The sequence below is a fragment of the Polypterus senegalus genome, chromosome 10 (genome assembly GCF_016835505.1).
Source record: "Polypterus senegalus isolate Bchr_013 chromosome 10, ASM1683550v1, whole genome shotgun sequence".
Taxonomy (NCBI): domain Eukaryota; kingdom Metazoa; phylum Chordata; class Cladistia; order Polypteriformes; family Polypteridae; genus Polypterus; species Polypterus senegalus.
Window position 1 is genome coordinate 130205064 of NC_053163.1, and position 24307 is coordinate 130229370.

A 24307-nucleotide genomic window follows, 5' to 3' on the forward strand; every position below is an offset into this window, starting at 1 on the left:
ATAACACTCAAATCTAATATCAGTATAAAGGACCAATCTGAGTTAGAAGACAGACCGGCTCTAGACACAGGGTGAGTAGGCACTGACCTAGGGGCACCATGAGTTCGGGGTGGGGGTGGGGGCAATTCCCATCCAAGCTTCCCACCTCATTGCTATTGCATTTATATGATTTCCAAGGGTAACCTCACCACACTTGTTAATTTTACAAGTGACTATGTGCGCCCTTTCCTCTGATCTCTGAGGGCATTGTCAATTTCACATGTGGCTGCGAGAACCCCATTGCTCCAGTCTCTAAGGGGGCCCTTGCACTCTAATGTCATCTACAGCTCTGAGGAGGTTCCACACACCTCTGCCAAAGAGCACCATGTACCCTTGATCCGACCCTGGGTGTTCAGTGTAAAGAAGTATATCACGGGGCATATTAGCTTACAAAATAAAAACAATGCCTGCACTGTCTGCAACAACACCAAGGGAAATAGTGTGTGTTAAAACATCACTGCCTGCAGCTGAAGATGAGAAGCAGGCCATCCACTTTAGCGGGGATACTCGCAAACTTAATGAAGGCCTTAATATTGCAATGACGAGGTGGGTGACAATTTCTTCTACAACCCAGTCAATGAGATGTGAATTTGAAAAATGCTATCATCGTTCACAACAGTCAACATAGAATGAAACGACGTTATGCTGCGGTCTTCAGATTGTTCCAGGATGAATGACTGTGAAGTTCTCCATCCTGAAGAAATGCAAAGTCATTCCTGATTATAGGAATTATCTTGCCCTCAAGCTCCATATTGTTGGGGGCGATTTATAATCTTAATGCTCGCGGGGGGTGGTGCGTGAATCATATTGAAGAGGATCCCAACCCAGACGCCTGACACGCGACTGCCAGACAGAGGGCGTCGGCTCTGCTCATGTGCACGTTGAACGTACAACCTGAGGGTGCTGATTGGTTGCCGACGGGAAGACTCCGCCTCCACTTATAAGGAGACATGCGGGTGACGTCAAGGGCAGCTTAGCAACATGGCGACTGAGCGAGGTGGTGGGGATGAGGCGGTAGTGTGCCACAGCCGCACCTCGCAGCCACGTTTTAGTGAGCGAAGGTATTCTGCGCTGGTAGTGGTGGGTCAGTACAGCCATCCGGGGCTCCCGGAGAGTGTGGTGGCCACGGTGGAGCGAGGTGAGTGTGCCTTCGGAGAGTGGGGTGGTTTGTCCAGTTCGGCGAAGGGCGGGCGGAATCCGCGGTGTGTTGTATGGAGAAAAGGACTGGGGAGGGGTTATAACGGAGCAGAGAGATGGGGTAAAAAAAAAAAATCTGCATTCGTAGCTCTACTGTGTATCTTACAGCAAAAGGGGAAGGAGGACGTCAGTTGACTGAAAGTCGCGAACTGTGTGTGTGTGTGTAAATCTCCTAAAACTATAAAGTGAGGTATGTATTTAATTGAGTGCAGTGCTGAACGAGTGCTTTTGATTGAGAAAGGTATTTATAACTGCAAGAATGTGTATTTAACTCTTGACGGAGTAGTTGCTGATATGTATCTCGATGGAATAGTTTTGTTTTTCCCCCCTTAAATGGGGGGTGTGGTTCAGTCGGAAAATGAAGCGTTCATTTATTAGATGGAGAGAAAGGCTCATCACTTAAAATTGAATGAGTGTTATGTATTGTTACAGTTCAGGAGATGAGTGTATATAAACACTTCCGGGATTGTTAGTGTTTGAAGAAAAATACAATGGCAAAAGACAGAGAGGAGGATGTGCACGAGTGTTTAAGAGATGGCAGTTGTAGAGAAGCCTTACATGTCAGTTCTGTAGGAAGATCCTGTGGCTTCATAGAAGCTTCCAAAATAACAGCTGCCAGGCAGAGCTGGAACACCTGCCAAACAACCTCACAGTGCAAAAGGGAGTGCTGAAGTTCTGGCTTCATCTTCTCAAAATGACTCGGTAGTCCAATGAGCACGGTTTAAGGCTGGAGTGCAACTCTGGTTCAGACCAACTAAGTCAAGATAAGTTGGGGAGCATTTATCAATTTTGGTACCAATGCTTAATAACAATGAGCCACTGAAACTACACAGTTACTGACAGTCATGACTCCCCCCAACACTTAAGTTAATTAAACATGGGCACAAAAATAGAAAGAGAATCAGGCAATGTACTATGTGAGACAGGTCAGCACTAGATGCATGATGCCTGACATGTACATGTAGGAACAAAGAAGCATGGCTGTGTGCCCTAAAGCCTGGAAACGCAAGAGCAGAAATATGCTTTGCTATAATCCTCACCAAATGTGTGGGTATACCATACATACTGTACATCATCTTCCCCAAGTTCATTCATAAATATCTTCTGTCATCATATGTGATGAATGTGTAAGTTTGCTCAAGTGGAATAGTGGTTGACCTATGTTTTAAAATACTAGAGAGATGAGCCATAACAAGAGACCACTAGAGATTAATTTATATTTGAAAAAAATATATATATAAAATTATTGTTATAAATCACTGGTCAGATTTTGGGAAATTATGCAAGGTATGTAAAATATCTGAATGACTGAATGTAGATTGGAGATTTCGCACTGCTTTTTTCAATCTAAAAGTGAAAAAAGCTTTTGTTATTGCCAGTTGTATCCCATTGTAATCATCACTCAGAAAAGGTGTTGGTGAGGCCATCAGGGGTGTCTACCCTGTGACTTATGTGTGGATCCCAGTGCCCCAGTGCAGTGATAAATGTTGGTATCATCCTTCAGATGAGATGTAAAACTGAGATCCTTACTCTGTGATCATAAAAGATCCCTGTATATATTTTGAAAAGAGTAGGATGTTCTCTGATGACCTCGCTTAATTTACCAGTGTGCACCATGGACTTGTCCATTCAGGAACTTAATCATCATCTCTAATTGGCTAACTATTGCTCTCTCCCCTTCAACACGTGATAGCTAATGTTTGGTGAATGTACTGGTGCAAGAATGGCAGGCTTTGCATTGTCCAGGCGAAGACTACACTTTGGTGGTGGTTAAAGTGGTTCTCTAATGTCTATGTAAAGCATTTTGAATAGGTTAGAAAAGTGTTACATAAATGTCATTTATTATCATTGTAACTAGACTTCAGAAATAAGAATAGTTAATGCATTCATGCTTTGAGAATATTGAATTTAAAAATGATGGTAAGGTGAATTGCTTTCTTGTAAAAACACCGTACAAAGCCAAATAAGGGAATGTAGTCTTCACATTCACTCTCTGAGTACAATTGATGTAGTGACATTTGACAGCCTGTATATTGGCTTGAAGCTGGTCTACAATAATGAAGAAATTAGGTGCTCTGTACATGTATTTCAAAATAAAATTTTATTAGTGTTTCAAAAGTTCCTTATTTACCACACATTTATGTATCTTGTATTATAATGTTGCTTTGTAAAGCATGCGCCTGCAGTAATGAAGTATTTTGTTAGGAACAGGAAGGAATCACAAAAGTGCAGCTATTGAGGCTGCTTAAGGCACATGATTTGTTACAAAAAACTAATGAGCAAAAGCTTAGCATGTGATGATTGTTGGGTTTTGAAGTCAAATGAAAATGTATTAACAGAACAACTTAAATGTGATGAATGCAGTGAAAAAACAAATTGCACATATTTAAATTCAATGGATTGGCGTCCTGTCCAGGATTTGCTCCTGCCTTGCGTCATGTGCTAGGTGGGATAGGCTCCAGCAGATCACTGCGACCCTGTTTAGGATTAAGCAGGTTAGACAATGACTGACTGACTTTAGAATACAGCCTTCACTTCTGAGTGCATTATGTTCTATGGCTAATTCAGGGATAAGCTCAGGACTAAGCTTTGATGTATATTAGATACATTGAAATAATACATCAAAGATTGGTTTTACAGGAATTCTGAAATAAACAGATTGATTTTTCAGCTGAGAAGTTTAATTTCACAAAGGCAATCTTTACATTTTGTGAAGAGGAAGGAGATATTAAAAATAAAGGATCAGTAAGTTTGTAACTGTTGAAATTTAGATTTTTGCTTGCCTATTGAATGTAAATTTTCAGTAAGTGTTAGCAAGTAAAGTTTCCCACCTACACTGATGCAAAAAAAGCAAATATCATAAAAATGTAAGTTTTAAAGATTCCTTATAAATGAGATATTGTAATTGAAAGTATCCTGAATAATACCAGTATTTACTACTTCTTGTGTTACTACTTTATTCGTAAGTTTTTGCTTTTGACTTACTGCTCAGACAACATCAGTGGATAAATTATGTGCACATACATGCAGACATGGACAAATGTGTTGCTATCCTTACAGCTCATTGATAAAGTTCTGCATGCCTCCTGAAAGTAATTAAATGAAAAGCAATTGTCCCAAGTATACCTGCATGCCTTTGAAATGTCATCGAGTAAAGCAAAGCAAGCATTGCTTATTCTACAATAGCCTGGACACATTTGTTAGTACCCCAAGAAAAGATCCTAAATATTTGGATTAGAGTGATTTTTCAAACTACCTGTTTTGTTTTATTAGTATCACATATGTTTCCAATCATGCAATCAGTCACTCAGCCTATTTAAATGGAGAAAAAATATTTGCTCTCCTGCTTGGTATCATTGTGTCCCATACTGAACATGGACCAGAGAAAGAAAAGAAGAGAGTTGTCCGAGGAGATCAGAAAGAAAATTATAGACAAGCATATTAGAGGCAAAGGCTATAAGACCATCTCCAAGCAGACTGATATTTCAATGACAACAAATTCAAATATTAACAAATTTAAGGTCAGTGGGACTGTAACCAACTTCCCTGGATGCAGCCACAAGAAGAAAATCGACCCCTGAACTCCAAGGTAAAGGTTCATCAGTATCCGTCACGTTTTGATTGACAGTTGTCTCAGCGGAAGAAGATGTAGGTAAACTACACTGTTGAAGGAAAAGCACAAAAAAGCCAGACTGGAATTGGCTAAAATGCATTTTGACAAGCCACAGTGCTTCAGGGAGAATGGCCTTTGGACAGAGGAGACAAAACTGGAGCTTTTTGGGAAGTTGCAACAACTCTGTGGAAAAAAGCTGCTACATGTAGTTTGGAGAAGACACTCTGCAAACCTGACACAGCTGAGCACTTTGTTCAGGAAGAGTGGGCCAAACTACTTGTTGACGTGTGCAGAAGTCTCATTGGGAGCCCTGGAAATCGCTTGTTTGCAGTGATTACCTCTAAAGGTTGTGCAACAAAATGAGGTTAAGGGCTCCAACATTTTTGTCCAGGTCATTTTCATTTGTGGTATTATTTGAAATATTCTGTTGAATCAAAACTCTTAAGGCAAAGATTGATTTTTGTACAATACGGAATAAACAACAATGGGTGCCAGTTTCTTTTGTCAGTTTCAAGTTATTCCGAGACAATTGTGGGTTCTTTTCTTGTTGAGGGATACCAACAAAGCTGTCCATGTCTGTGGATTGGGTAGTGCACAGTAATCATAATTCGTTTTAAAAACCTTACTGAATCTTTACCCCAAAACTGTAGTTCCTCCAAGTATAGTTAACATGGATGGTGGGGCTGTAAATTTTCACCTATTCAAACATTAATTTCATGCTCTGATAATATTTCTAAAACATTTACCCTTGGCTGAGGTAAATTCTGACAATTCACATGCAGAGAAAATGTCTTTATAATTCTAAAATCACAGAGTTGGTTTCAATCAGACAGTAGAGCATTAATTCCAGTAATGAGCAAGAGGAAAAGGTGTTTTTTAATAGGGTTAAAGTCTGCGTGATTTACTGGAGTGAATAATTTTCTGGTTCTCATGACATAATGTATGGTTACTACAATGGTCATAAGTCTGTCTGTGTGTGTGTATGTGTATATAGATATAGATAGATAGATAGATAGATATATATATAGATATAGATATAGATATACTTGTAGATATATAGATATAGATATATCAGTGGTGTGTATTCACACCACTGTAGATAGATATATAGATATATCTATATATATATATATATATATATATATATATATATATATATATCTATCTCAATATTTATATGAATTTGTCCAGTTTTATCTGCTGTGGAATTTGTTTGTGAGTAACTCTGATTGAATGTGCTACAGACAATTTATTTAAGCTACTCTGTGTACTCTGTTAAGGGAGTTGTAGCACACCAAGGGAGGAGTTTGTTCTTTATCTTGAATTCATCAAGTAGACTTTGGACTATAGCATAGAGTTACTCCCATTTATGTATGTGCTACATCCATTTTGTTCTTTTAATAATAGGGAACACATGCAGCTGACAGTGTTCTGGATTTGCATACCTTAGGGCTAATGTTTGATTTCTGGATAGGATGCTTTATTTATGGTTTTTGCATAATATGTTTGTTTACATGACTTTCATTTACAGAAAATTTAATTTTCACTATTGGTAAAAACATTGAAAGTTAGTAATCATCCTGAGATCTTGGGACTAATTTCTCATCCAGAATTAATTAAGGCTGTATGCTTGATCCTGCCTGGTTAGGCTCAGACTTTAGTGACTTGGATCAATGCTAAAGTTGTTATGTGAAGGGATGGATGGATTTTGATTTGCTATTTTTCCATAAATGCATTTCTGTTGGATCACTTTAACATGTTTTTTTGCATCCTAAGTCACCTTTTACAAATAGCATGGGTTTAGACCCCCAAATACTATGCTAACTGGTCAGAGATAACAGAGAGGTGATTATCCCATCTCAAAAAATGTCTTGTAAGGAGGTTATGTAATGCATGTGCATATACCAGTAGTGAATGCTGAAGTTCCTCTGCTATGCCATCAGATGGACCAAACATGTTGTCCATTAACCTCAAGTATAATAACCCATGTCAGAACATGTGATAAAATAGTCATAGATCTGAACTGAAAACGGGTCTTGGGTAAGATTTTTTTAATAAGAGTGACAAACCCCTGTTTTTCAAGATATGACTGAAACAGACAAGGCTACAGTTTTGAATGTGGACTTGTTTATTTTCATGCTATATGTATAGTCTGAGACAGTGTGACACATCTACACAGCATTTGACCTATATTCCTAGGAAAAAAAACTAGATTCAGAAATTAATCACAGTAGTTCAATACTCTATTATTTCACCCATATGTGCAGTATATTTTTCTGTTGCTAAACAGTGTCTCCTTCCCCTAGGAATACGCTCATGGGATGTGGACCTCTCTCAGTGCAACCTAGATGAACAGCTGAAGCTCTTTGTTTCACGTCACACTGCTACATTCTCTGAAGAAGTCAAAGGTATGTAAGGTTAATTGTCATTTTTGTCTTTCACTCCACCACATGAAATTTGATTTGGCTGTCCGTGATGTCAGCATATTTTGAAATCAGTTGGTCTGTTTTTTGCATTCCCTTTATGGATGAAATTACACTTGGTGAATTGCCAGTTGAATTTAAGTAATGCCTGGAGTCTTCCATCTTGTGATTCAGTGAGATTAAGTGATTTACACAGTGGTGGCTTTTGGGCTAGGCAAGTCCTTGGACATAAACTAATAAAGGCAGTAGCTACCAAAATGAAAGCTAAGGTGTGGAGAAGGACAGTCTGTGGAGATTTAATTTTAGATTTTAAACAGCTCAGGAAAGGACATTGCTCTGCCTGGCTTTGGCTTAAAAAGGTCTCGGTGAAAGTGCAGAATGCAGTGAATACTGTGGGTGTATTTTGACTAACGCATCTCTTCAGTGTTTTGTGGAAGATGGAAATAGCGCCTTTGGCCTTGCAGATGGGAGTGTTGGTCCCCATTTTTATCGAATGGGAATAATATGTTTTGTTCCGGTTACTAATGAAACCTTAGCCTCCCTATGCTGAGTACTATCTAATAGTTGAACAAATCCAGGAGGAAGTTTGGAGATTCTGTCCTTGCCATTTAACATTGGAACAACCCTTTACCTTTACACAGGTATCTGGGGGGGAGGGGGTTGGGCATTCTTGACTACATGTGTTTTGTGGATTTGGAAAACAAAACAGTTTCCTGTAGTATCTTGTGAAAAGTGCTACAGTAGTATAGGGTTTGAGGGTTCTGGTGTATGCCATCTATCACTGTGTTTGCTGGAATGGAGCTTTATTTGTATACGTGAAATTAATTGAAGTCTGTTCAGTTTAGGTGTTGAACTCTGATGAGGTTACATCTTGTCTCCTCACCTGTTTATGATTTAAATATACAAAAGAAAAAGGAGATTGTGGGTTTGGCAAATGAATTAGTGTAGCAGTTGTGTTATCATTTTACATGACCATGGTTGTGAAGTGGGAGCTCTAAGTCCTGTAATTATGCTTTTAATTTACGTGTCTGTTTAAAACCTCATCCTCACCTATGGTTACCAAAACTGTGATTGCAAGTACAAGTAACCAGAATTAGATCACTGCATAAGCTAACTGTGTTCTTGGAGTTGAACTGCTCCTTACCTAGATTGAGAGGAGCCAATTGAGATGGTTTGATTGTTTACTTAGGATACTCTTCTGGTTGCTTCCTTTGTGAGATGTTAAAGGCACACACCCAGAATGTACTGAAGGGATTATGTCTCAGAGCTCGTCTAGGAGCATCAAAGAATTCCCAAGTAGGCTTTTGAAGAATTTTCTGAGGATTGGGTCGGTGATCAGCCAAACTCATTTTTTTTTTTTCTTTCTAATGTAATCCTCAGGATAAGCTGACTGAAAATAGTGGTGCTAGTGATTTTCAGATATCACAAAGTGCTGTTCATTTGCGATTAGTCTTGCTGCAGTGTCTTGAGTGATACATTTATTGATGGTAGAAATTTACATGTGTGTAACAAAGGGCCTCAGTATTTTAAAAATTATGTAGTCTACATTCTAAGTTAAAATAACAATTTTAAACAGCAGTTCACATTTTTATATGAAAATCTGGCAAAAGCTTTCAATAATTTCAGTCGTCATGGTAGAAAATGCATTTCACATTGTCATACTGTGGTACTTTTTAGAAGCCAAGTCCATAAGAGCTAGAAGTCTTTTCTGAGTTCAGATGCACACTCAAATAATGTTCTTTGTTGTTGGATATTTCCATTTCATGCCCCATTCATGTGTCAGGATTTTACCAGTAATTAGTAGGCTTCTTGGTTATGGCATGTATAAAATGATTCAACAATTCTCCAGTTTATCTGGTTGTATGTGGACAAATTCACAGAATTAATGGTTAAAACATCCTTTAAACATAATTACCTTATATAAGTGCTGTTGATGTGATGATGTATGAACAAATGTGAGACACTAGATAATCTATACTAATAAAAGGCAAAGCCCTCACTCACTCACTCACTCACTCACTCACTCACTGACTCATCACTAATTCTCCAACTTCCCATGTAGGTAGAAGGCTGAAATTTGGCAGGCTCATTCCTTACAGCTTACTTACAAAAGTTGGGCAGGTTTCATTTCGAAATTCTACGCCTAATGGTCATAACTGGAAGGTATTTTTCTCCATTAACTGTAATAGAGTTTAGCTGGAAAGACGTGGGGGGCGGAGTTTCGTGTGACATCATCACGCCTCCCACGTAATCACATGAACTGACTGTCAACGCAGTGCGTAGAAAATCAGGAAGACCTCCAAAAAGCGCTTAAGAAAACTTGCATTATATAATTGAGAAGGCAGCGAAAAACAATAAGAAGCGAGCGAGTGACATATACTACCATATTCATGAGTCCTGCTACCTCGGAAAGAAAGCAAGGTGCAAACCTAAACTTTAAATTAAGTTCATAGACAGGCTACGCTGGCGTTTCACATGCCCACGGAATGCGGGATACAAGTTTAATGAGAGGGCGCGGATATAAGCGAGTTTTGATCACTTTGTAACTAAGTTAAAATTGTAGGTGAAGGGTGTGCTTATGCAAATTCGAGACTGTGTTTGTGGTGGATTGACAGTTAAGGCGGGTGGGGGAGTCACGTCATCATCACCCCTCCCATTCATCTCATTTCGTTCTTAGCACAAGCACAGCTGAGAAGCTTCGATGCATGTGCTCCTTAACGCGTTAAAAAATAATGCATTTAATCACACTTTGCATTACAAGCAAAGGGAGCTTTTGTCAATGCATGATTTCCTGGTACACCGATTACATTGATCACCGTATCCCGATTCATTTTACCCTCGCACCACCTTAGTTTGAGAAGAAGTATGAAAAATATGAGGTTAACACAGAAAAACAGATCACCAATTCAAGCTTTATGAATAATCGATTCGCCATCAATATTTGTTTTGGTAAAGCCATCCTCCTTCCATTTTATAAGTTTTCCGCCACTAGCCATGATTAAATGAACGGTAAAAAAGTAAGAGCAAAGCGAGGGTGACTTATTTAGGCAGGCATTTATATGACAGCAACACTCATGACAATGTCAATCATGTTACGTTATTATTAAAAGGTTTCCTTTTCTTTTCATTACTTCTTTAACACACTACTTCTCCGCTGCGTAGGCGGGTATTTTGCTATATATATAATATATGAATTACCTCCAAAGAACGCTGAGACTTTTGATATCATGAACGTGTGTACAAAAGGGGTCTCCTGCCCAGCAAAAGTCGAGCAGCCAGCGCGTGCATAGCTGTGCCGGCCTTTGATGCGCTGACTGCGCTTCTGCCTTAAGTCAAAGTGAGCACTTTTAATTTTTCTTCCTCCCCTGCGCTATAGCCCAGACAAGTGCAAACACGGGACCCCTTTTCTACACCACGGCAAAATAATATTAAGGCGATTCACACTTTCTTTTGCACGTATCGATTATGAGGTCCTCAGCTCGGATTATGAAGATACGCACAGGAGTGGAAGACTGACAGTGCCATCACAGCTGATTAATGGCGGGACGTCTCACCAGTCTACACAAGACACACGCGACTGTCCCCAGAAGATGCTCATATCGTCAGCGAACACATCTCTCTATACTATATAAAAGGAAAGGCAACTTTCCTTTCTTTACACCTTTTTTCCTTTTATCCCAAACCAAAGCCTTTCTCTCTTAACATTGCAAAGGACACAAAAATAATTTTCTTTAATTGCCGGTAAGGCACATTACCAGAGGCACAAATTTGAAAGTTCACATAGAAAATGTAATTTCTATACCACAGCCGTCGTGTAGCGCCTTTCAAAAGGGATCTACTACCGAGAGATGATCCATATACATTTTAGCTGCTGTTAGTTACTTACCTGTTGTGTTACACAGTCTTTAAAATGTAGTTTACCATAACCACTCCAGTAGTGCTCAATGTACCTGTACTTCTTAAAACGTTAATGTTTTACTGTTTAATAACTTATAGACTACATTTTATTATTTTTCCCTTGCAATCAGTGACCAAAGCTATACACACACATATAGACACATACAAACATACACACAAGTATATATATGTGTATATATATGTATGTATGTGTATATATATATATATATATATATATATATATATATATACACACACACACCTATCTAGATTTTATATATATATATATATATATATATATATATACACACATACATACACACATATATATAATTTGTGTGTGTGTATGTATGTATGTGTGTATATATATATATATATATATATATGTGTATATGTGTGTGTGTGTGTGTGTATATATATATATATATGTATATATATATATATATATATATATATGTATATATATATATATATATATATATATATATATATATATATATACAGCAACAATCAAGCTGTGATAAAACAGTAAAAGGAGGCATGTCAGACGTCGTGGTACATTTTCTGATGCAGCTAGGCGAAAATAACTTTGTGACGCTGCCACCAAATACACAAAACAATTACATTGAGAATCATGTTACGTTATTTTCAAAATGTTTCCTTTTCTTTCTCTTTCCTTCTTTAACACACTACTTCTCGCTGCCAAGCGGGTATTTTGCTATATATATATATATATATATATATATATATATATATATATATATAGATAGATATAGATAGATATGAGAACAACACTCATATCAATGACAAAACAATTACATTAACAATCATGTTACGTTATTTTTAAAATTTTTCCTTTTCTTTTTCATACCTTCTTTAACACACTACTTCTCCGCTGCGAAGCGCGGGTATTCTGCTAGTTTTAAAATAATAAAGCTGGTCTCTGTCCACCTAAAGACATTTATGAGCCCAGTTTCCACTAGAAATAGGTGTGTATTTCAGTTCTCAACCTCTTCGTGAAGTCTTTGCTTGCTCCTACTTTTTTTTTTTTATTTCTTGAGATATTTGAAAGTTAGTATGTTGAGACCTCTGAATATCAGATAACCAATTTTCTTGCTGTGAAATACTGTTGGCAATGTGATGAAAAAATCTTTATCACTCCTTGCACAAGTAGGTGTTTAAAGGCAAGGGCCAGTATCCTCATCCCATTTTCTGCCAGCACAATAAGAAAGCTTTTAGATAGATAGATACTTTATTAATCCCAAGGGATTGTTGATTTCAAGGATTATGGACCTGTGCACTTGACCAAGAAACACATTTTCTTATTGGGATTTTTTTTCTTGCCTGCCAGTACCACATTGTCCTTTAGTTATTTGATCAGGCATGGTTCATTACTTTGCAGGCAAATACACATTGCTTACGTTTTGCAGCATACATCATGTCAGGGAAAAAGTTTCAGATCAAGTTATGATGTATTTTCACTTGATTAAAAAGAGCACATATAAGTAAATAAGGTGTTTGAGGAAGACGTTGAGTCCAGTAAATTACATCACAAGGAGTGGAATAAATACTGTGTTTATGGAAGAAGAGGAACAAGAAGGCAAGGCAAAGAACAACCTTAAAGATTGCCTTAAACTTTATATACTTTTCAGACAAGTTACAAACTTGACTGATATTATCAGGGAGTATAATACATTAATGAAGTGGTGTCTCAAAAAACTTCAGCTCTTAATGATGTCTATCTTTCCTACCATGAATTGTTTCAGTATTTAAAAAGTAAGGAGAATCAGGTCCCTATAACCTTGTGTCAACTAAGAAAAAGTCAAACCCAATTTGTTTTCTTTATCTTGCTTCAGTTACCTCATCGAGTGAGACTCCTGAATTGACCAGTGTCACTGGCCATCAAACCACTCCATAATATCACCTAGTAAAACATCTAAATTTGCAGTGAATCTCTTAAATGCTTAAGACTATTGCTATTTTATCCCTCTTGTGGGAGGAGATGAGTGTATTACAATAGGTTCAACAATTACACGTTAACAATTAAAATTAATATTTCTTTTAATGTTTATGTATACATTGTACATAGATTTTGGGTGGAATTCTTTATTCCATACCTGATTATATTTGCCACTATGTACATCATTTTCAATACAGTCGAACATTGCCTTATCCTTGGTTTATTTGTATTGAGATTGTAACTTGAGAAGCTTTAATATCAAAAATATCTGTGATTACATTTTTCAGTCTGTTGACATCTGTATAAAAAGAACAGTTCAATTAATCACCAAAAATGACAAACATTATTAAACAATGTTAAATATTAAAGTGATCAATACATACAGTGGTGTGAAAAACTATTTGCCCCTTCCTGATTTCTTATTCTTTTGCATGTTTGTCACACAAAATGCTTCTGATCATCAAACACATTTAACCATTAGTCAAATATAACACAAGTAAACACAAAATGCAGTTTTTAAATGATGGTTTTTATTATTTAGGAGAAAAAAATCCAAACCTACATGGCCCTGTGTGAAAAAGTAATTGCCCCCTTGTTAAAAAATAACCTAACTGTGGTGTATTACACCTGAGTTCAATTTCCGTAGCCACCCCCAGGCCTGATTACTGCCACACCTGTTTCAATCAAGAAATCACTTAAATAGGAGCTGCCTGACACAGAGAAGTAGACCAAAAGCACCTCAAAAGCTAGACATCATGCCAAGATCCAAAGAAATTCAGGAACAAATGAGAACAGAAGTAATTGAGATCTATCAGTCTGGTAAAGGTTATAAAGCCATTTTTAAAGCTTTGGGACTCCAGCGAACCACAGTGAGAGCCATTATCCACAAATGGCAAAAACATGGAACAGTGGTGAACCTTCCCAGGAGTGGCGGCCGACCAAAATTACCCCAAGAGCGCAGAGACGACTCATCCGAGAGGTCACAAAAGACCCCAGGACAACGTCTAAAGAACTGCAGGCCTCACTTGACTCAATTAAGGTCAGTGTTCACGACTCCACCATAAGAAAGAGACTGGGCAAAAGCGGCCTGCATGGCAGATTTCCAAGGCGCAAACCACTGTTAAGCAAAAGAACATTGGGGCTCGTCTCAATTTTGCTAAGAAACATCTCAATGATTGCCAAGACTTTTGGGAAAATACCTTGTGGACTGATGAGACAAAAGTTGAACTTTTTGGAAGGCAAATGTCCCGTTACATCTGGCGTAAAAGGAACACAGCATTTCAGAACAAGAACATCATACCAACAGTAAAATATGGTGGTGGTAGTGTGATGGTCTGGGGTTGTTTTGCTGCTTCAGGACCTGGAAGGCTTGCTGTGATAGATGGAACCATGAATTCTACTGTCTACCAAAAAATCCTGAAGGAGAATGTCCGGCCATCTGTTCGTCAACTCAAGCTGAAGCGATCTTGGGTGCTGCAACAGGACAATGACCCAAAACACCAGCAAATCCACCTCTGAATGGCTGAAGAAAAACAAAATGAAGACTTTGGAGTGGCCTAGTCAAAGTCCTGACCTGAATCCAATTGAGATGCTATGGCATGACCTTAAAAAGGCGGTTCATGCTAGAAAACTCTCAAATAAAGCTGAATTACAACAATTCTGCAAAGATTAGTGAGCCAAAATTCCTCCAGAGCGCTGTAAAAGACTCATTGCAAGTTATCGCAAACGCTTGATTGCAGTTATTGCTGGTAAGGGTGGCCCAACCAGTTATTAGGTTCAGGGGGCAATTACTTTTTCACACAGGGCCATGTAGGTTTGGATTTTTTTCTCCCTAAATAATAAAAACCATCATTTAAAAACTGCATTTTGTGTTTGCTTGTGTTATATTTGACTAATGGTTAAATGTGTTTGATGATCAGAAACATTTTGTGTGACAAACATGCAAAAGAATAAGAAATCAGGAAGGGGGCAAATAGTTTTTCACACCACTGTATACAGGCAGGTCTTGAGATACAGCAATTTGTACTTACAGCAATTCTAGAGATAAAGATGAGCACATAATACCCTGAAATATTTCTTTTCAACTGTCTCAATCCATTTTAATCTTGCGACAAAGAACAAAGCAGGGTAGTTTTGAAATGATTGAATACATAGCAGCCATCACTAATAATGATGAATAGTACTGAATGTACAGAACGGACCTTGTCGTAATTTTTAGTCATTTTGTGCTTTTGTGTATTTGTTGTTGAATCTTAACCGCTGCTTGTAATTCCCTGCGTCCCTGCCATCCTGTCTCGGAGTAGAGGTGCTTGTGGGAGGTGACACTCCGAGTGATCCCTCTGCAAAAATAGCATGTCTCTGCTAAGAGATCTGTTGTCAGTTAGTAGTGGTTTTACATGCTATCATTTTGCCTTTTCTGGTTCAGTGAGGTACTGTTTTAATCATTATTTTATTAAGTTTGAAACATTTTTTCTGCAGAATAAGAATTTAAGCATTGTTTGTAGATTTTTTTTAATATCTTTTTTGTTAGTTTTTTTTTTATGGTTAGTTCCAACTTGTATTCAAAATCAGATACAAATGTCCATAGTAAACTTACCTATAGCATGGCAATGTGCTGTATTAGGTAATTCTGTTCACTTGGCAGTGTCATGGACCTGGTTTTGGTTCCCAGCCGTGTTGCTGTCTCTGTGGAATTTGTACATTCTCCCTATATACAGAGAGTTTTTTTTCATATAAATTAATGGTAATGTGTTAAGGTTATTAAAATGGACTTTTCAGGAATTGATTAGCTTGGCAAAGCAGGGAAAGCTTGTACACTGTATAGGGTAAAACCTATTTCATGGCCTCAAAAAATACTGTCCATTTATGCTCTCAAATAACACCAAAATAGGTAAAGGCTGGCAGAATCAGTTTGATAATAAGTTTAGTAATCAAAACAAACAGTTATAAGATAGGTAGCCTTTTAAACACTATTAATGAAGGCAAACTGTGTGCAGAATGCTTTATGACTTCAAGTTTCCCATTCAAAGGATTGACCTCTCAGTCTGTTTTGAGCTTTTCTGTGTCTTTCACTACTTTGTAGGAGCCATAAGGTTTTATGTAATACAAGGAGACCCATTTGCATCACACATTAGTTACATGGCATGTTAGTGCAGCATCAGCTGTGCAATGGACTAAGCACATAGTATAGCTATGTGACTTGAGGTGTACGTAGAGGGACAGTGAATACTATCAGGTGTTAGTGATAGTGTGTATTTGAATATCGTCCCAGCCTCATTGCTGTCATTAAAAAGAGAAAGGGTATTTAAATAATTATTCATATATCTGAGATCTTGGTTGTGCATAAACACATTTTAAGACATGTAAGTGTGATCAATTGATGACTAGTTTATAAATGAGCTTTTTGCACTATATGGTCTCCACTCATTTGCAAATTTTCTTATGTTCAATAGCTAGTGAGTAAGATTGGTAACAACAAATTGTTAAGAAAACCACAAGTAACAATTAATGTAGTTTTAGTTAGTGTTGGGCGGTATACTGGTTCATGTCAAAAAACGTTTATTTTTGTTATGATATGGATTTTTGTCATACCACAACACCGGTTTAAATAACCTAAACAACGTTCGGAACGTGGTGCAGCAGGAAACTGTTTAAGGGGGGACCTTTTTCACTGCTGCACCGCATGGATGCAACAGAGTACATGTGTTAGTGGAGGTATTGAGCGGTGAAAATGGACAGAGAACATTCTGAAACTGAAGCTGTAGCAGACAATAAAGTTGAACATGATGACACAGAAGAACGTTTGCCGAAAAAAGGAGCCGTGTCAGTTGTCTGGAGATACTTTGGTTTTAAAAGGTCAGATGTGGACCATTATGTTCAAATGTTTGAATACTGTTTCTATACTACAGGATAATACTGCAAGCCAAGTTGTACTTGTTTTATTTAATTTCAATACTGTGTAATGTACTTGGGTATTGTGTAATAGTGTGACGACTTGTTGACTTTATTCTTAACCTTTCCACTTCAATCTCGATACTTATGACGAGAATAAAGTCGACATGCTGACTTTATTCTTGTAATTTGTCATTAAAGTAGAACATCGTAAACTAAACTTCATCTTAAAATTAATATTTAATTTACTAGATTTTCTCAAACCACGTCATAAGTTAGGTAGCACATTAAATGATTTGTGTTAAGTGTTCCCCGAGCCATGTTAATCGCTACGTGCTTCTTAAACTGACTTCCTCTTGTATGAGGAGGCACAGGCAGCAATCGCCACACAAAATACATTAATTTAATCATATTCCAGCTCCCTGAACATTTAGAATGCTAAGATAAATACTTGATATAATTTTTATAATGAAATGCATTAAAGCATGTATTAATCATGTGGGGGCACGGTGGCATGGAGGTTGCACTGCTGCCTCGCAGCAAGGGGGTCCCAGGTGTTCCCTGCCTTGAATTTGCATGTTTTTCTGGTGGGTTTACTTGCCGTGCTTCAGTTTCCTTTCAGAGTCATGTAGGATGTGGGATTTTGTTATGCTATATGCTGCTTGTGTATGTGTTGCTCATATTCATCCCGCGATGTGCTGGTGCCTCGTTCAGGATTTGCTCCTGCCTCGCACACGATGCTTGCTAGGATGGGCGCAATCCTGAATGGGTGGCATAGTTAAACATGTATAACGAAGATTTTTTTAAAGTTCTGAACACTCCGTGGTCTAAGTTTATAACTAGTTTTAATTTCACAAAGACGTTTATCGTCTGGTGATTGGTTATGTGGAGAAAGAAAAAGGAAGGGGGTTTGGTACGTCAGATAGAGACAGCATGCATGCAGTGCAGGCAGGCCCCTCATGGACCCAGTGATCATCAGAGGTGACTGTGCAGAGGGTGCAGACCTATAAATACCTGGGAGTGCAGCTGGATGATAAATTGGACTGGACTGCCAATACTGATGCTCTGTGTAAGAAAGAACAGAGCTGACTGTACTTCCTTAGAAGGCTGGCGTCTTTCAACATCTGCAATAAGATAGCTGTGGCGAGTGCCCTTTTCTAAGCGGTGGTGTGCTGGAGAGGCAGCATAAAGAGGGATGCCTCACGCTTGGGCAAACAGGTGAGGAAGGCAGGCTCTATTGTAGACACGGAGCTGGACAGTTTGACATCCGTGGCAGAGTGACTGGCACTGAGCAAGCTCCTGTCAATAATGGAAGATCTACTGCATCCACTGAACAGGAACAGCTTCAGCGACAGACTGCTGTCACTGTCCTGCTCCACTGACAAACTGAGGAGATCGTTCCTCCCCCACACTACGCGACTCTTCAATTCCAACCTTGGGGTAAACGTTAATATTATACAAAATTGTCTGTCTGTTATGCCTTCATTGTTATCACTGTTTAATATTGTTTTTTATCAATATGCTGCTGCTGGAGTATGTGAATTTCCCATTGGGATTAATAAAGTATCTATCTATCAAACTATCTATCGAACATCCATTGATTGCTGTGTTTGGGTCTCCGACCACCAGATCATGAACCCAACATTTACACAATATTTAAGTTAAACCTGTGCGATACCCATTCATACATCCAGTTTTTTGAAGCCTTGTCACACCAGCCATGAAGTTCTCAACACTGAACGTACTCCTGGGGACCCCTTACTGCGAGGGAGCAGCACTACTGCCTCACTACCGTGAATGTTTAATACCTGCTTTAATGCATTTCATCATGAAAATGATATCAAGTATTTATCTTCGCATTCTAAATTTTCAGAGAGCAGGAATATCACGAAGTGAATTTATTCTGTGCGATGATCCCTGCCTGTGCCTCCTCTTAGTGCAGAGGAAGTCTGTTTAAGAAGCTTGTAGTGATTAACAACTGGAAACACTTAATACAAAGCATTTAATGTGCTACATTAACTTAAGATGGGGTTTGAGAAAATATAGTAAATTAAACATTGATTTTAGGATGAAGTTCAGTTTACAACATTCTACTTTAATGACAAAATTAAAGTATGAGAATAAAGTGGAAATGTTGACTTTATCTATTCTCTACATAGTTTTTTTTTTCTTCTTTACTATGGCCCTAATATGCTTCCGTAGGGATATACCACAAACAGCATTATAAATGCAAGTTGCAGTTTTATATATAGCTTCGCTTAAAGCAAGATCCAAAGTGCAATTTGCCTTAATGATGGCTCAGTCGGTAAAGATGTCTCACCAAGCTGCACTTGTTTTATTTTAATTTGGTAAATACAGTAGTCCCTCGCTACATCGCGCTTCGACTTTTGCGGCTTCACTCTATCACGGATTTTATATGTAAGCATATCTAAATATATAACACAGATTTTTCGCTGCTTCGCGGGTTCTGCAGACAATGGGTCTTTTTACTTCCTGTACATGCTTCCTCAGTTGATTTGCCCAGTTCATTTCATACAAGTGACGCTATTGGCGGATGGCTGAGAAGCTAACCAATCAGAGCACGCAGTTAAGTTCCTGTGTGCTGAATGGCTCAACGACGGAGCGCCGAAATCGATTCCGCGGCATTAACCAGGAAGTCTCGTCTTGCTCATTCAGCATCAACGTGTTTTGCTGTGTAAAGAGTTAACTTTTGTGTTTATCTTTGTGCATAGTCAAGCCCTTCATTATGGCTCTCAAATGATCTGCTCCTGCTACTGCTTCAGGGGCCGTGCCCAAGCGCCAATGAAAGATGTTAACGATTGCCGAAAAGGTAAAAGTTTTGGATATGTTGAAGGAAGGGAAAAGCAACACCGCTTTAGGACGCCATTATGGTATCAATAAGGCTACGATTCTTTTTATTTAAAAAGTAGGAAAGGAATATAAGATCTACGGCCACAGTGTCCTTTCAACCAGGGTGCAAAATGAGTTGTAAGTGGATGTAATAAGGCAGTAGCCTGGATGGAATCTGCTTTAGAGATTTGGATTGAAGACTGCTGCAAGAACAACAATGGTGGTGCTACACAGTCGCCTGAAGAGGCTCCTTTACAAGAGCTGTAACGCTTTCCTTTGTTGTGCAGTAAAACTAGACTCATCGTTACTGGACAAGTCATCGTGTCATTGTTGGTGAGTAACCATAATTAATTTTCTACGTACAGTACTTATTACATGTACGTACGTTTAGTGTCACTGTACACACATTTACTGTATACAGTTTTTCTTGCATTGTACGTATTTATTGCTGGTGGCCTGTCTATCATAATGTCTGTAACATATGTGATATTGGAGACACTCGATATCTTTAAAATAATATTTAGGTTTTACTGTATATAAACAGTGTGTTTACATACATAATTTCAATGAATCTTACCTAATATCTAAGAGAATACAAAGGGTTTATGCTGTATAACTGTGCGGGGAATATTTATAAACAGTGTGGGAGAGTTTATAAGGGCTTAAAATATATAAAAATAACCATACAAGCATATGGTTTCTACTTCACGGATTTTCACCTATCACGGGGGTTCTGGAACGCAACCCCTGCGATCAAGGAGGGAATACTGTACTGTGTAATGCACCTGGGCTTGAAGTAATATTATTATTACTGGAAGTTGCACTATTATTTATTTTTTTGTTATTATTTGTTTAAATATTATGCAGTTTAATGATGGTAAAGTTGTTTAAAAAGCCACTTTTAACGTGTCAGTGGACAGAGATTGTTAACATTAACAGAAAGTGTAGTTGGTTTACAAAAAATATTCACTATTTCTTTTCTAAGACATGTTCAGTGCAATACAACTTTTGACAAGCAGCTCTGAATATTTTACTAAGTCTAAAGGCCTCCTTGGATGGTTGAAAATATGTTGTCAAACTTTTAGCTTAAGTTGTTTGCAAAATTTGTTCAATAAAAAGGTTCTATATTTTGACTGCAACTGTCATGCAGTGTAATTCCTTCTCTTCATTAGTGCCACCCCCTTGAAAACATATCACTTTATGGGGCCGTGCAAACCTGTATTAATACTTGTGTGCACATTAAAATGTTTTTTGTACAATTCTCATGACAGTGGAATAGGTTATTCTTAGCCAGTCTTCTGCAGTAATTGCAGTGGAAAATGTGGTTAACATCCACTCATGCATGGGGAAAAAAATACCGTTGAATACCATGAAACTGGTATAATTTTGAAAAATACTGTGATATGGAATTTTGGGCATACTGCCCAGCGCTAATTTTATTCATTAAATGCAAATACTTCAATTTTTGTAATCTTTTGTAAAAGGGAAGAGTAAAACAAAAAAGTAAAGAAGTTTTATTTTGTCATCAATTTTTTTACATGTTGTTAGAAAAAATGCTGTTACTGTGGTAGTACAATGAAATATACCAATGTCATTAAATGTTCATTATATTGCAATCTTTTGTAAACAGTATACATAAAAATACTAAAACAATCATTAATCATTCAATTAAAGAGAACTTTAATGTAGTCTTTTTTTGTTCAGAGAACTTACACACAGACTGCAAATACATTTAAAGGCTTTGTATAAATGCAAACAATGCACATTGCGTTTTTGTGTAAATAAAACAGTGTTATTGTAACTTTTAAATATTTTGCTAGGAAGACTAGCATGTCAATGCACTGTTCCGTGAGGTATACTTTTGCTGGGCTGCAAATGAGCCCAGACATAGAGGAGCAGTGCCGCATTTTTATGCAGTTAAGCTCTGAAAAGTTATAGTGTCTTACATTAAATGTGATGAAATATGATAATTTTAAAATTGCACATAATACAGAAAAGTAATGTGCTACGTTAGCAGGCTTTGTGGTGAGGGTTTAAAAATCAAGTGAGTGACAGAACTTTAGTGCTAAAGAGTGTTGCCCCTGAATAAACAACACAGAATAAAAGTGACCTGCAGCTAAAAAATAAAAAAAAGTTGAAGACACCTGTCTTTATGCATTAAATGTTTAACTGGCTACAAAATAAGTGTTGAAAAAAGTAAATGTCACATCCCTACTTTAGATGCAACAGTTTACAGGTTTATGTTTATTAATATTTTCTTAATTTAGAAATACGGTACCTCTCAATGTTTTGTGTTGACTCACTCCCAAATCTTTCATACAGGCTTGCATGTATCTTGTGGTTTTCCATCCCCATTTGCCACAAAGCCAAAGTATTTCCAGAGGCCACTGTCCTCTTTATCAGTTAAGCATGTTTGGGGAATGCTCCAAACTGCTGAAGTTGACACCTTATTAACACCTATGAGTGAAAGGAAGCTGGACAGCAACTTGAGCCATGGCAAACCAAAAGTGCATTTGTAATGTAGGCTGCAGAATCAATACCTTGAAAAATGAGGGTTAAAGTAATTTTAAAATGTTAAAATCCATACATATTGAAATATCAGTATGTCTGACAACCCCAGTGTGTTGGACTTCTTTCCTGTGAAAAATCAGCCTAATGGATCAAAAAGAATTGTGCTTGTGCACCACTGCATTTGTAGTAATTACATGGTTTGTTTACCAGACAGCTCTGTGAAAGGAATGCCTAGTATCTGATAACTAGAAGATCTTGTGCAAGGTCTTTTATGTGTACTTGTATGCATGTGTTTTATTTTTATACAAAGATTGACGAATTACACAGAAGAAAGTTTTCCCATAATAAACAGTATTTCCTGTAGTTTGGTTCCTTGTCGATTATGACACATACCTCACATGAACTGACTGCTTCATGGTTTGCTTGGTACCATGCCAAGATCACTGTTTCTAAACGGTCTTGTTTTGGTCCACATTAGAGTGCCGTTGGCATGTTTTACATCTACTTAAATAAACCGAACTGTGGGAGAAATCACTCCAGAGTCAGAAAAGTGAATTTAGCTTGAAAATGTCTGCTGTCTGTGCTGCTGTTGTTTCTGAGCTTGACCCATACTTAATACAACGTACTGATCTTTCATCCTCCTTTTAAAGACCCAAGTATTGATTTTTTCCTTGGAATTAAATGGAAATTGCGAGCAGGGAACCATCTGTGGCCCATTTAGAATGGTGGTTCTTTCAGAAAGCTGGAAGACTTTTACCTTGACGTGGTTTTGCAAGTTGAAACTGCCAATCGCAGATCTTCAGAAAACACTATTCACTTGTAGAGTTTATTTTTTTCTTACCATTAAATTAATAAAAATGCAACTTTGCTGGTGCTGTCAGGCTATTAATTCCTTCTGAATATTACTGATGGTGCAATTGCCTCATGTCTAGACCACCTTGTCCTAAATTGTTCAAAGGTGTGCCAGCCAGCAGTTGGTGCACATTGTAAGGTGTTTTTTTTACCCGTTACTCAAATCAACAATTTCTAGGAAATGCTGTTAATTTATCAAAATGTTCACAACAGAAGCACAGCTTTTAAAAAATGTTGTTGAACTAATCAGTACTAGTGAGCTTTCCAAGATGCCTAGTTCACAGTGAATTCATCTGTCTTGTATTGCATTTTTGTGCTTCAACATTCTACTAGTAGACAGATTCCAGTAAATAGCAGGGATAGTGTTTTCATTCAAGTGTGCAGTGCAGATACTTTAAATTTACATACACAGTACATAATCCAACCCAATCCATTATGTAAGTATTTCTTCATAATCAATAAATCTTCCACATTACGTGCAATTCATTTCATTTTATGCTGATTATTTTTCTTTTAACATTGTTATATTATAGGATGATGTAGGTTCACTGCATGTATTTGTGATCACGTCATGTTTGTTGCAGTGTAACAACCATATAAATATCAATGTTTCAGACAGTATGGCTTAGTAGCTAATGTGTTGAACTATTTTCACAAGGTTCAGTCCCTGCATCTGACTTGCAGTGGTCAAGAGCAAATCGAACAGTGTGCAAATTCTGAAGTATAAAAATGACAAACATTTAGGCAATTGTGGTTTGAATGTTCATTTGGGCAAAATGTAAAATTTATTTCACATTCTGAAAATTGTGTTAAGCAACTACTTTGCAAATGAAATGGAAAAAAAAATATTTGCAAGCACTTATTTTCTAAAAACTACCAGGCTACTCAAGTTGAAAATTTCGCTATTATTATTCTAGAATAGTCCCCATTCCAGCTCCCTGTGAATGCTTTACGAAAGTGTACCAGCCAACTTCCTCATTACTTTCGAAGTCAACTAATGATTCACAGCCCCAGGCACTTCAACTTACTCCCCATCCCCCAAGCTGCATGCTGAGTAACACAAGTATGAAACAT

General features: G+C 37.7%; 1 protein-coding gene across 1 annotated transcript; it reads left to right on the top strand.

Annotated features, from left to right (window-relative positions):
* Positions 1 to 1003: 1003 nt before the first annotated feature.
* LOC120538249 (electromotor neuron-associated protein 1-like) lies at positions 1004 to 7265 on the top strand. Its single transcript, XM_039767701.1, has 2 exons — positions 1004 to 1177; positions 7156 to 7265. Exons 1-2 carry the CDS (start codon positions 1021 to 1023, stop codon positions 7263 to 7265), a joined length of 267 nt encoding a protein of 88 aa, XP_039623635.1. The 5' UTR covers positions 1004 to 1020.
* The last annotated feature ends 17042 nt before the right edge of the window (positions 7266 to 24307 follow it).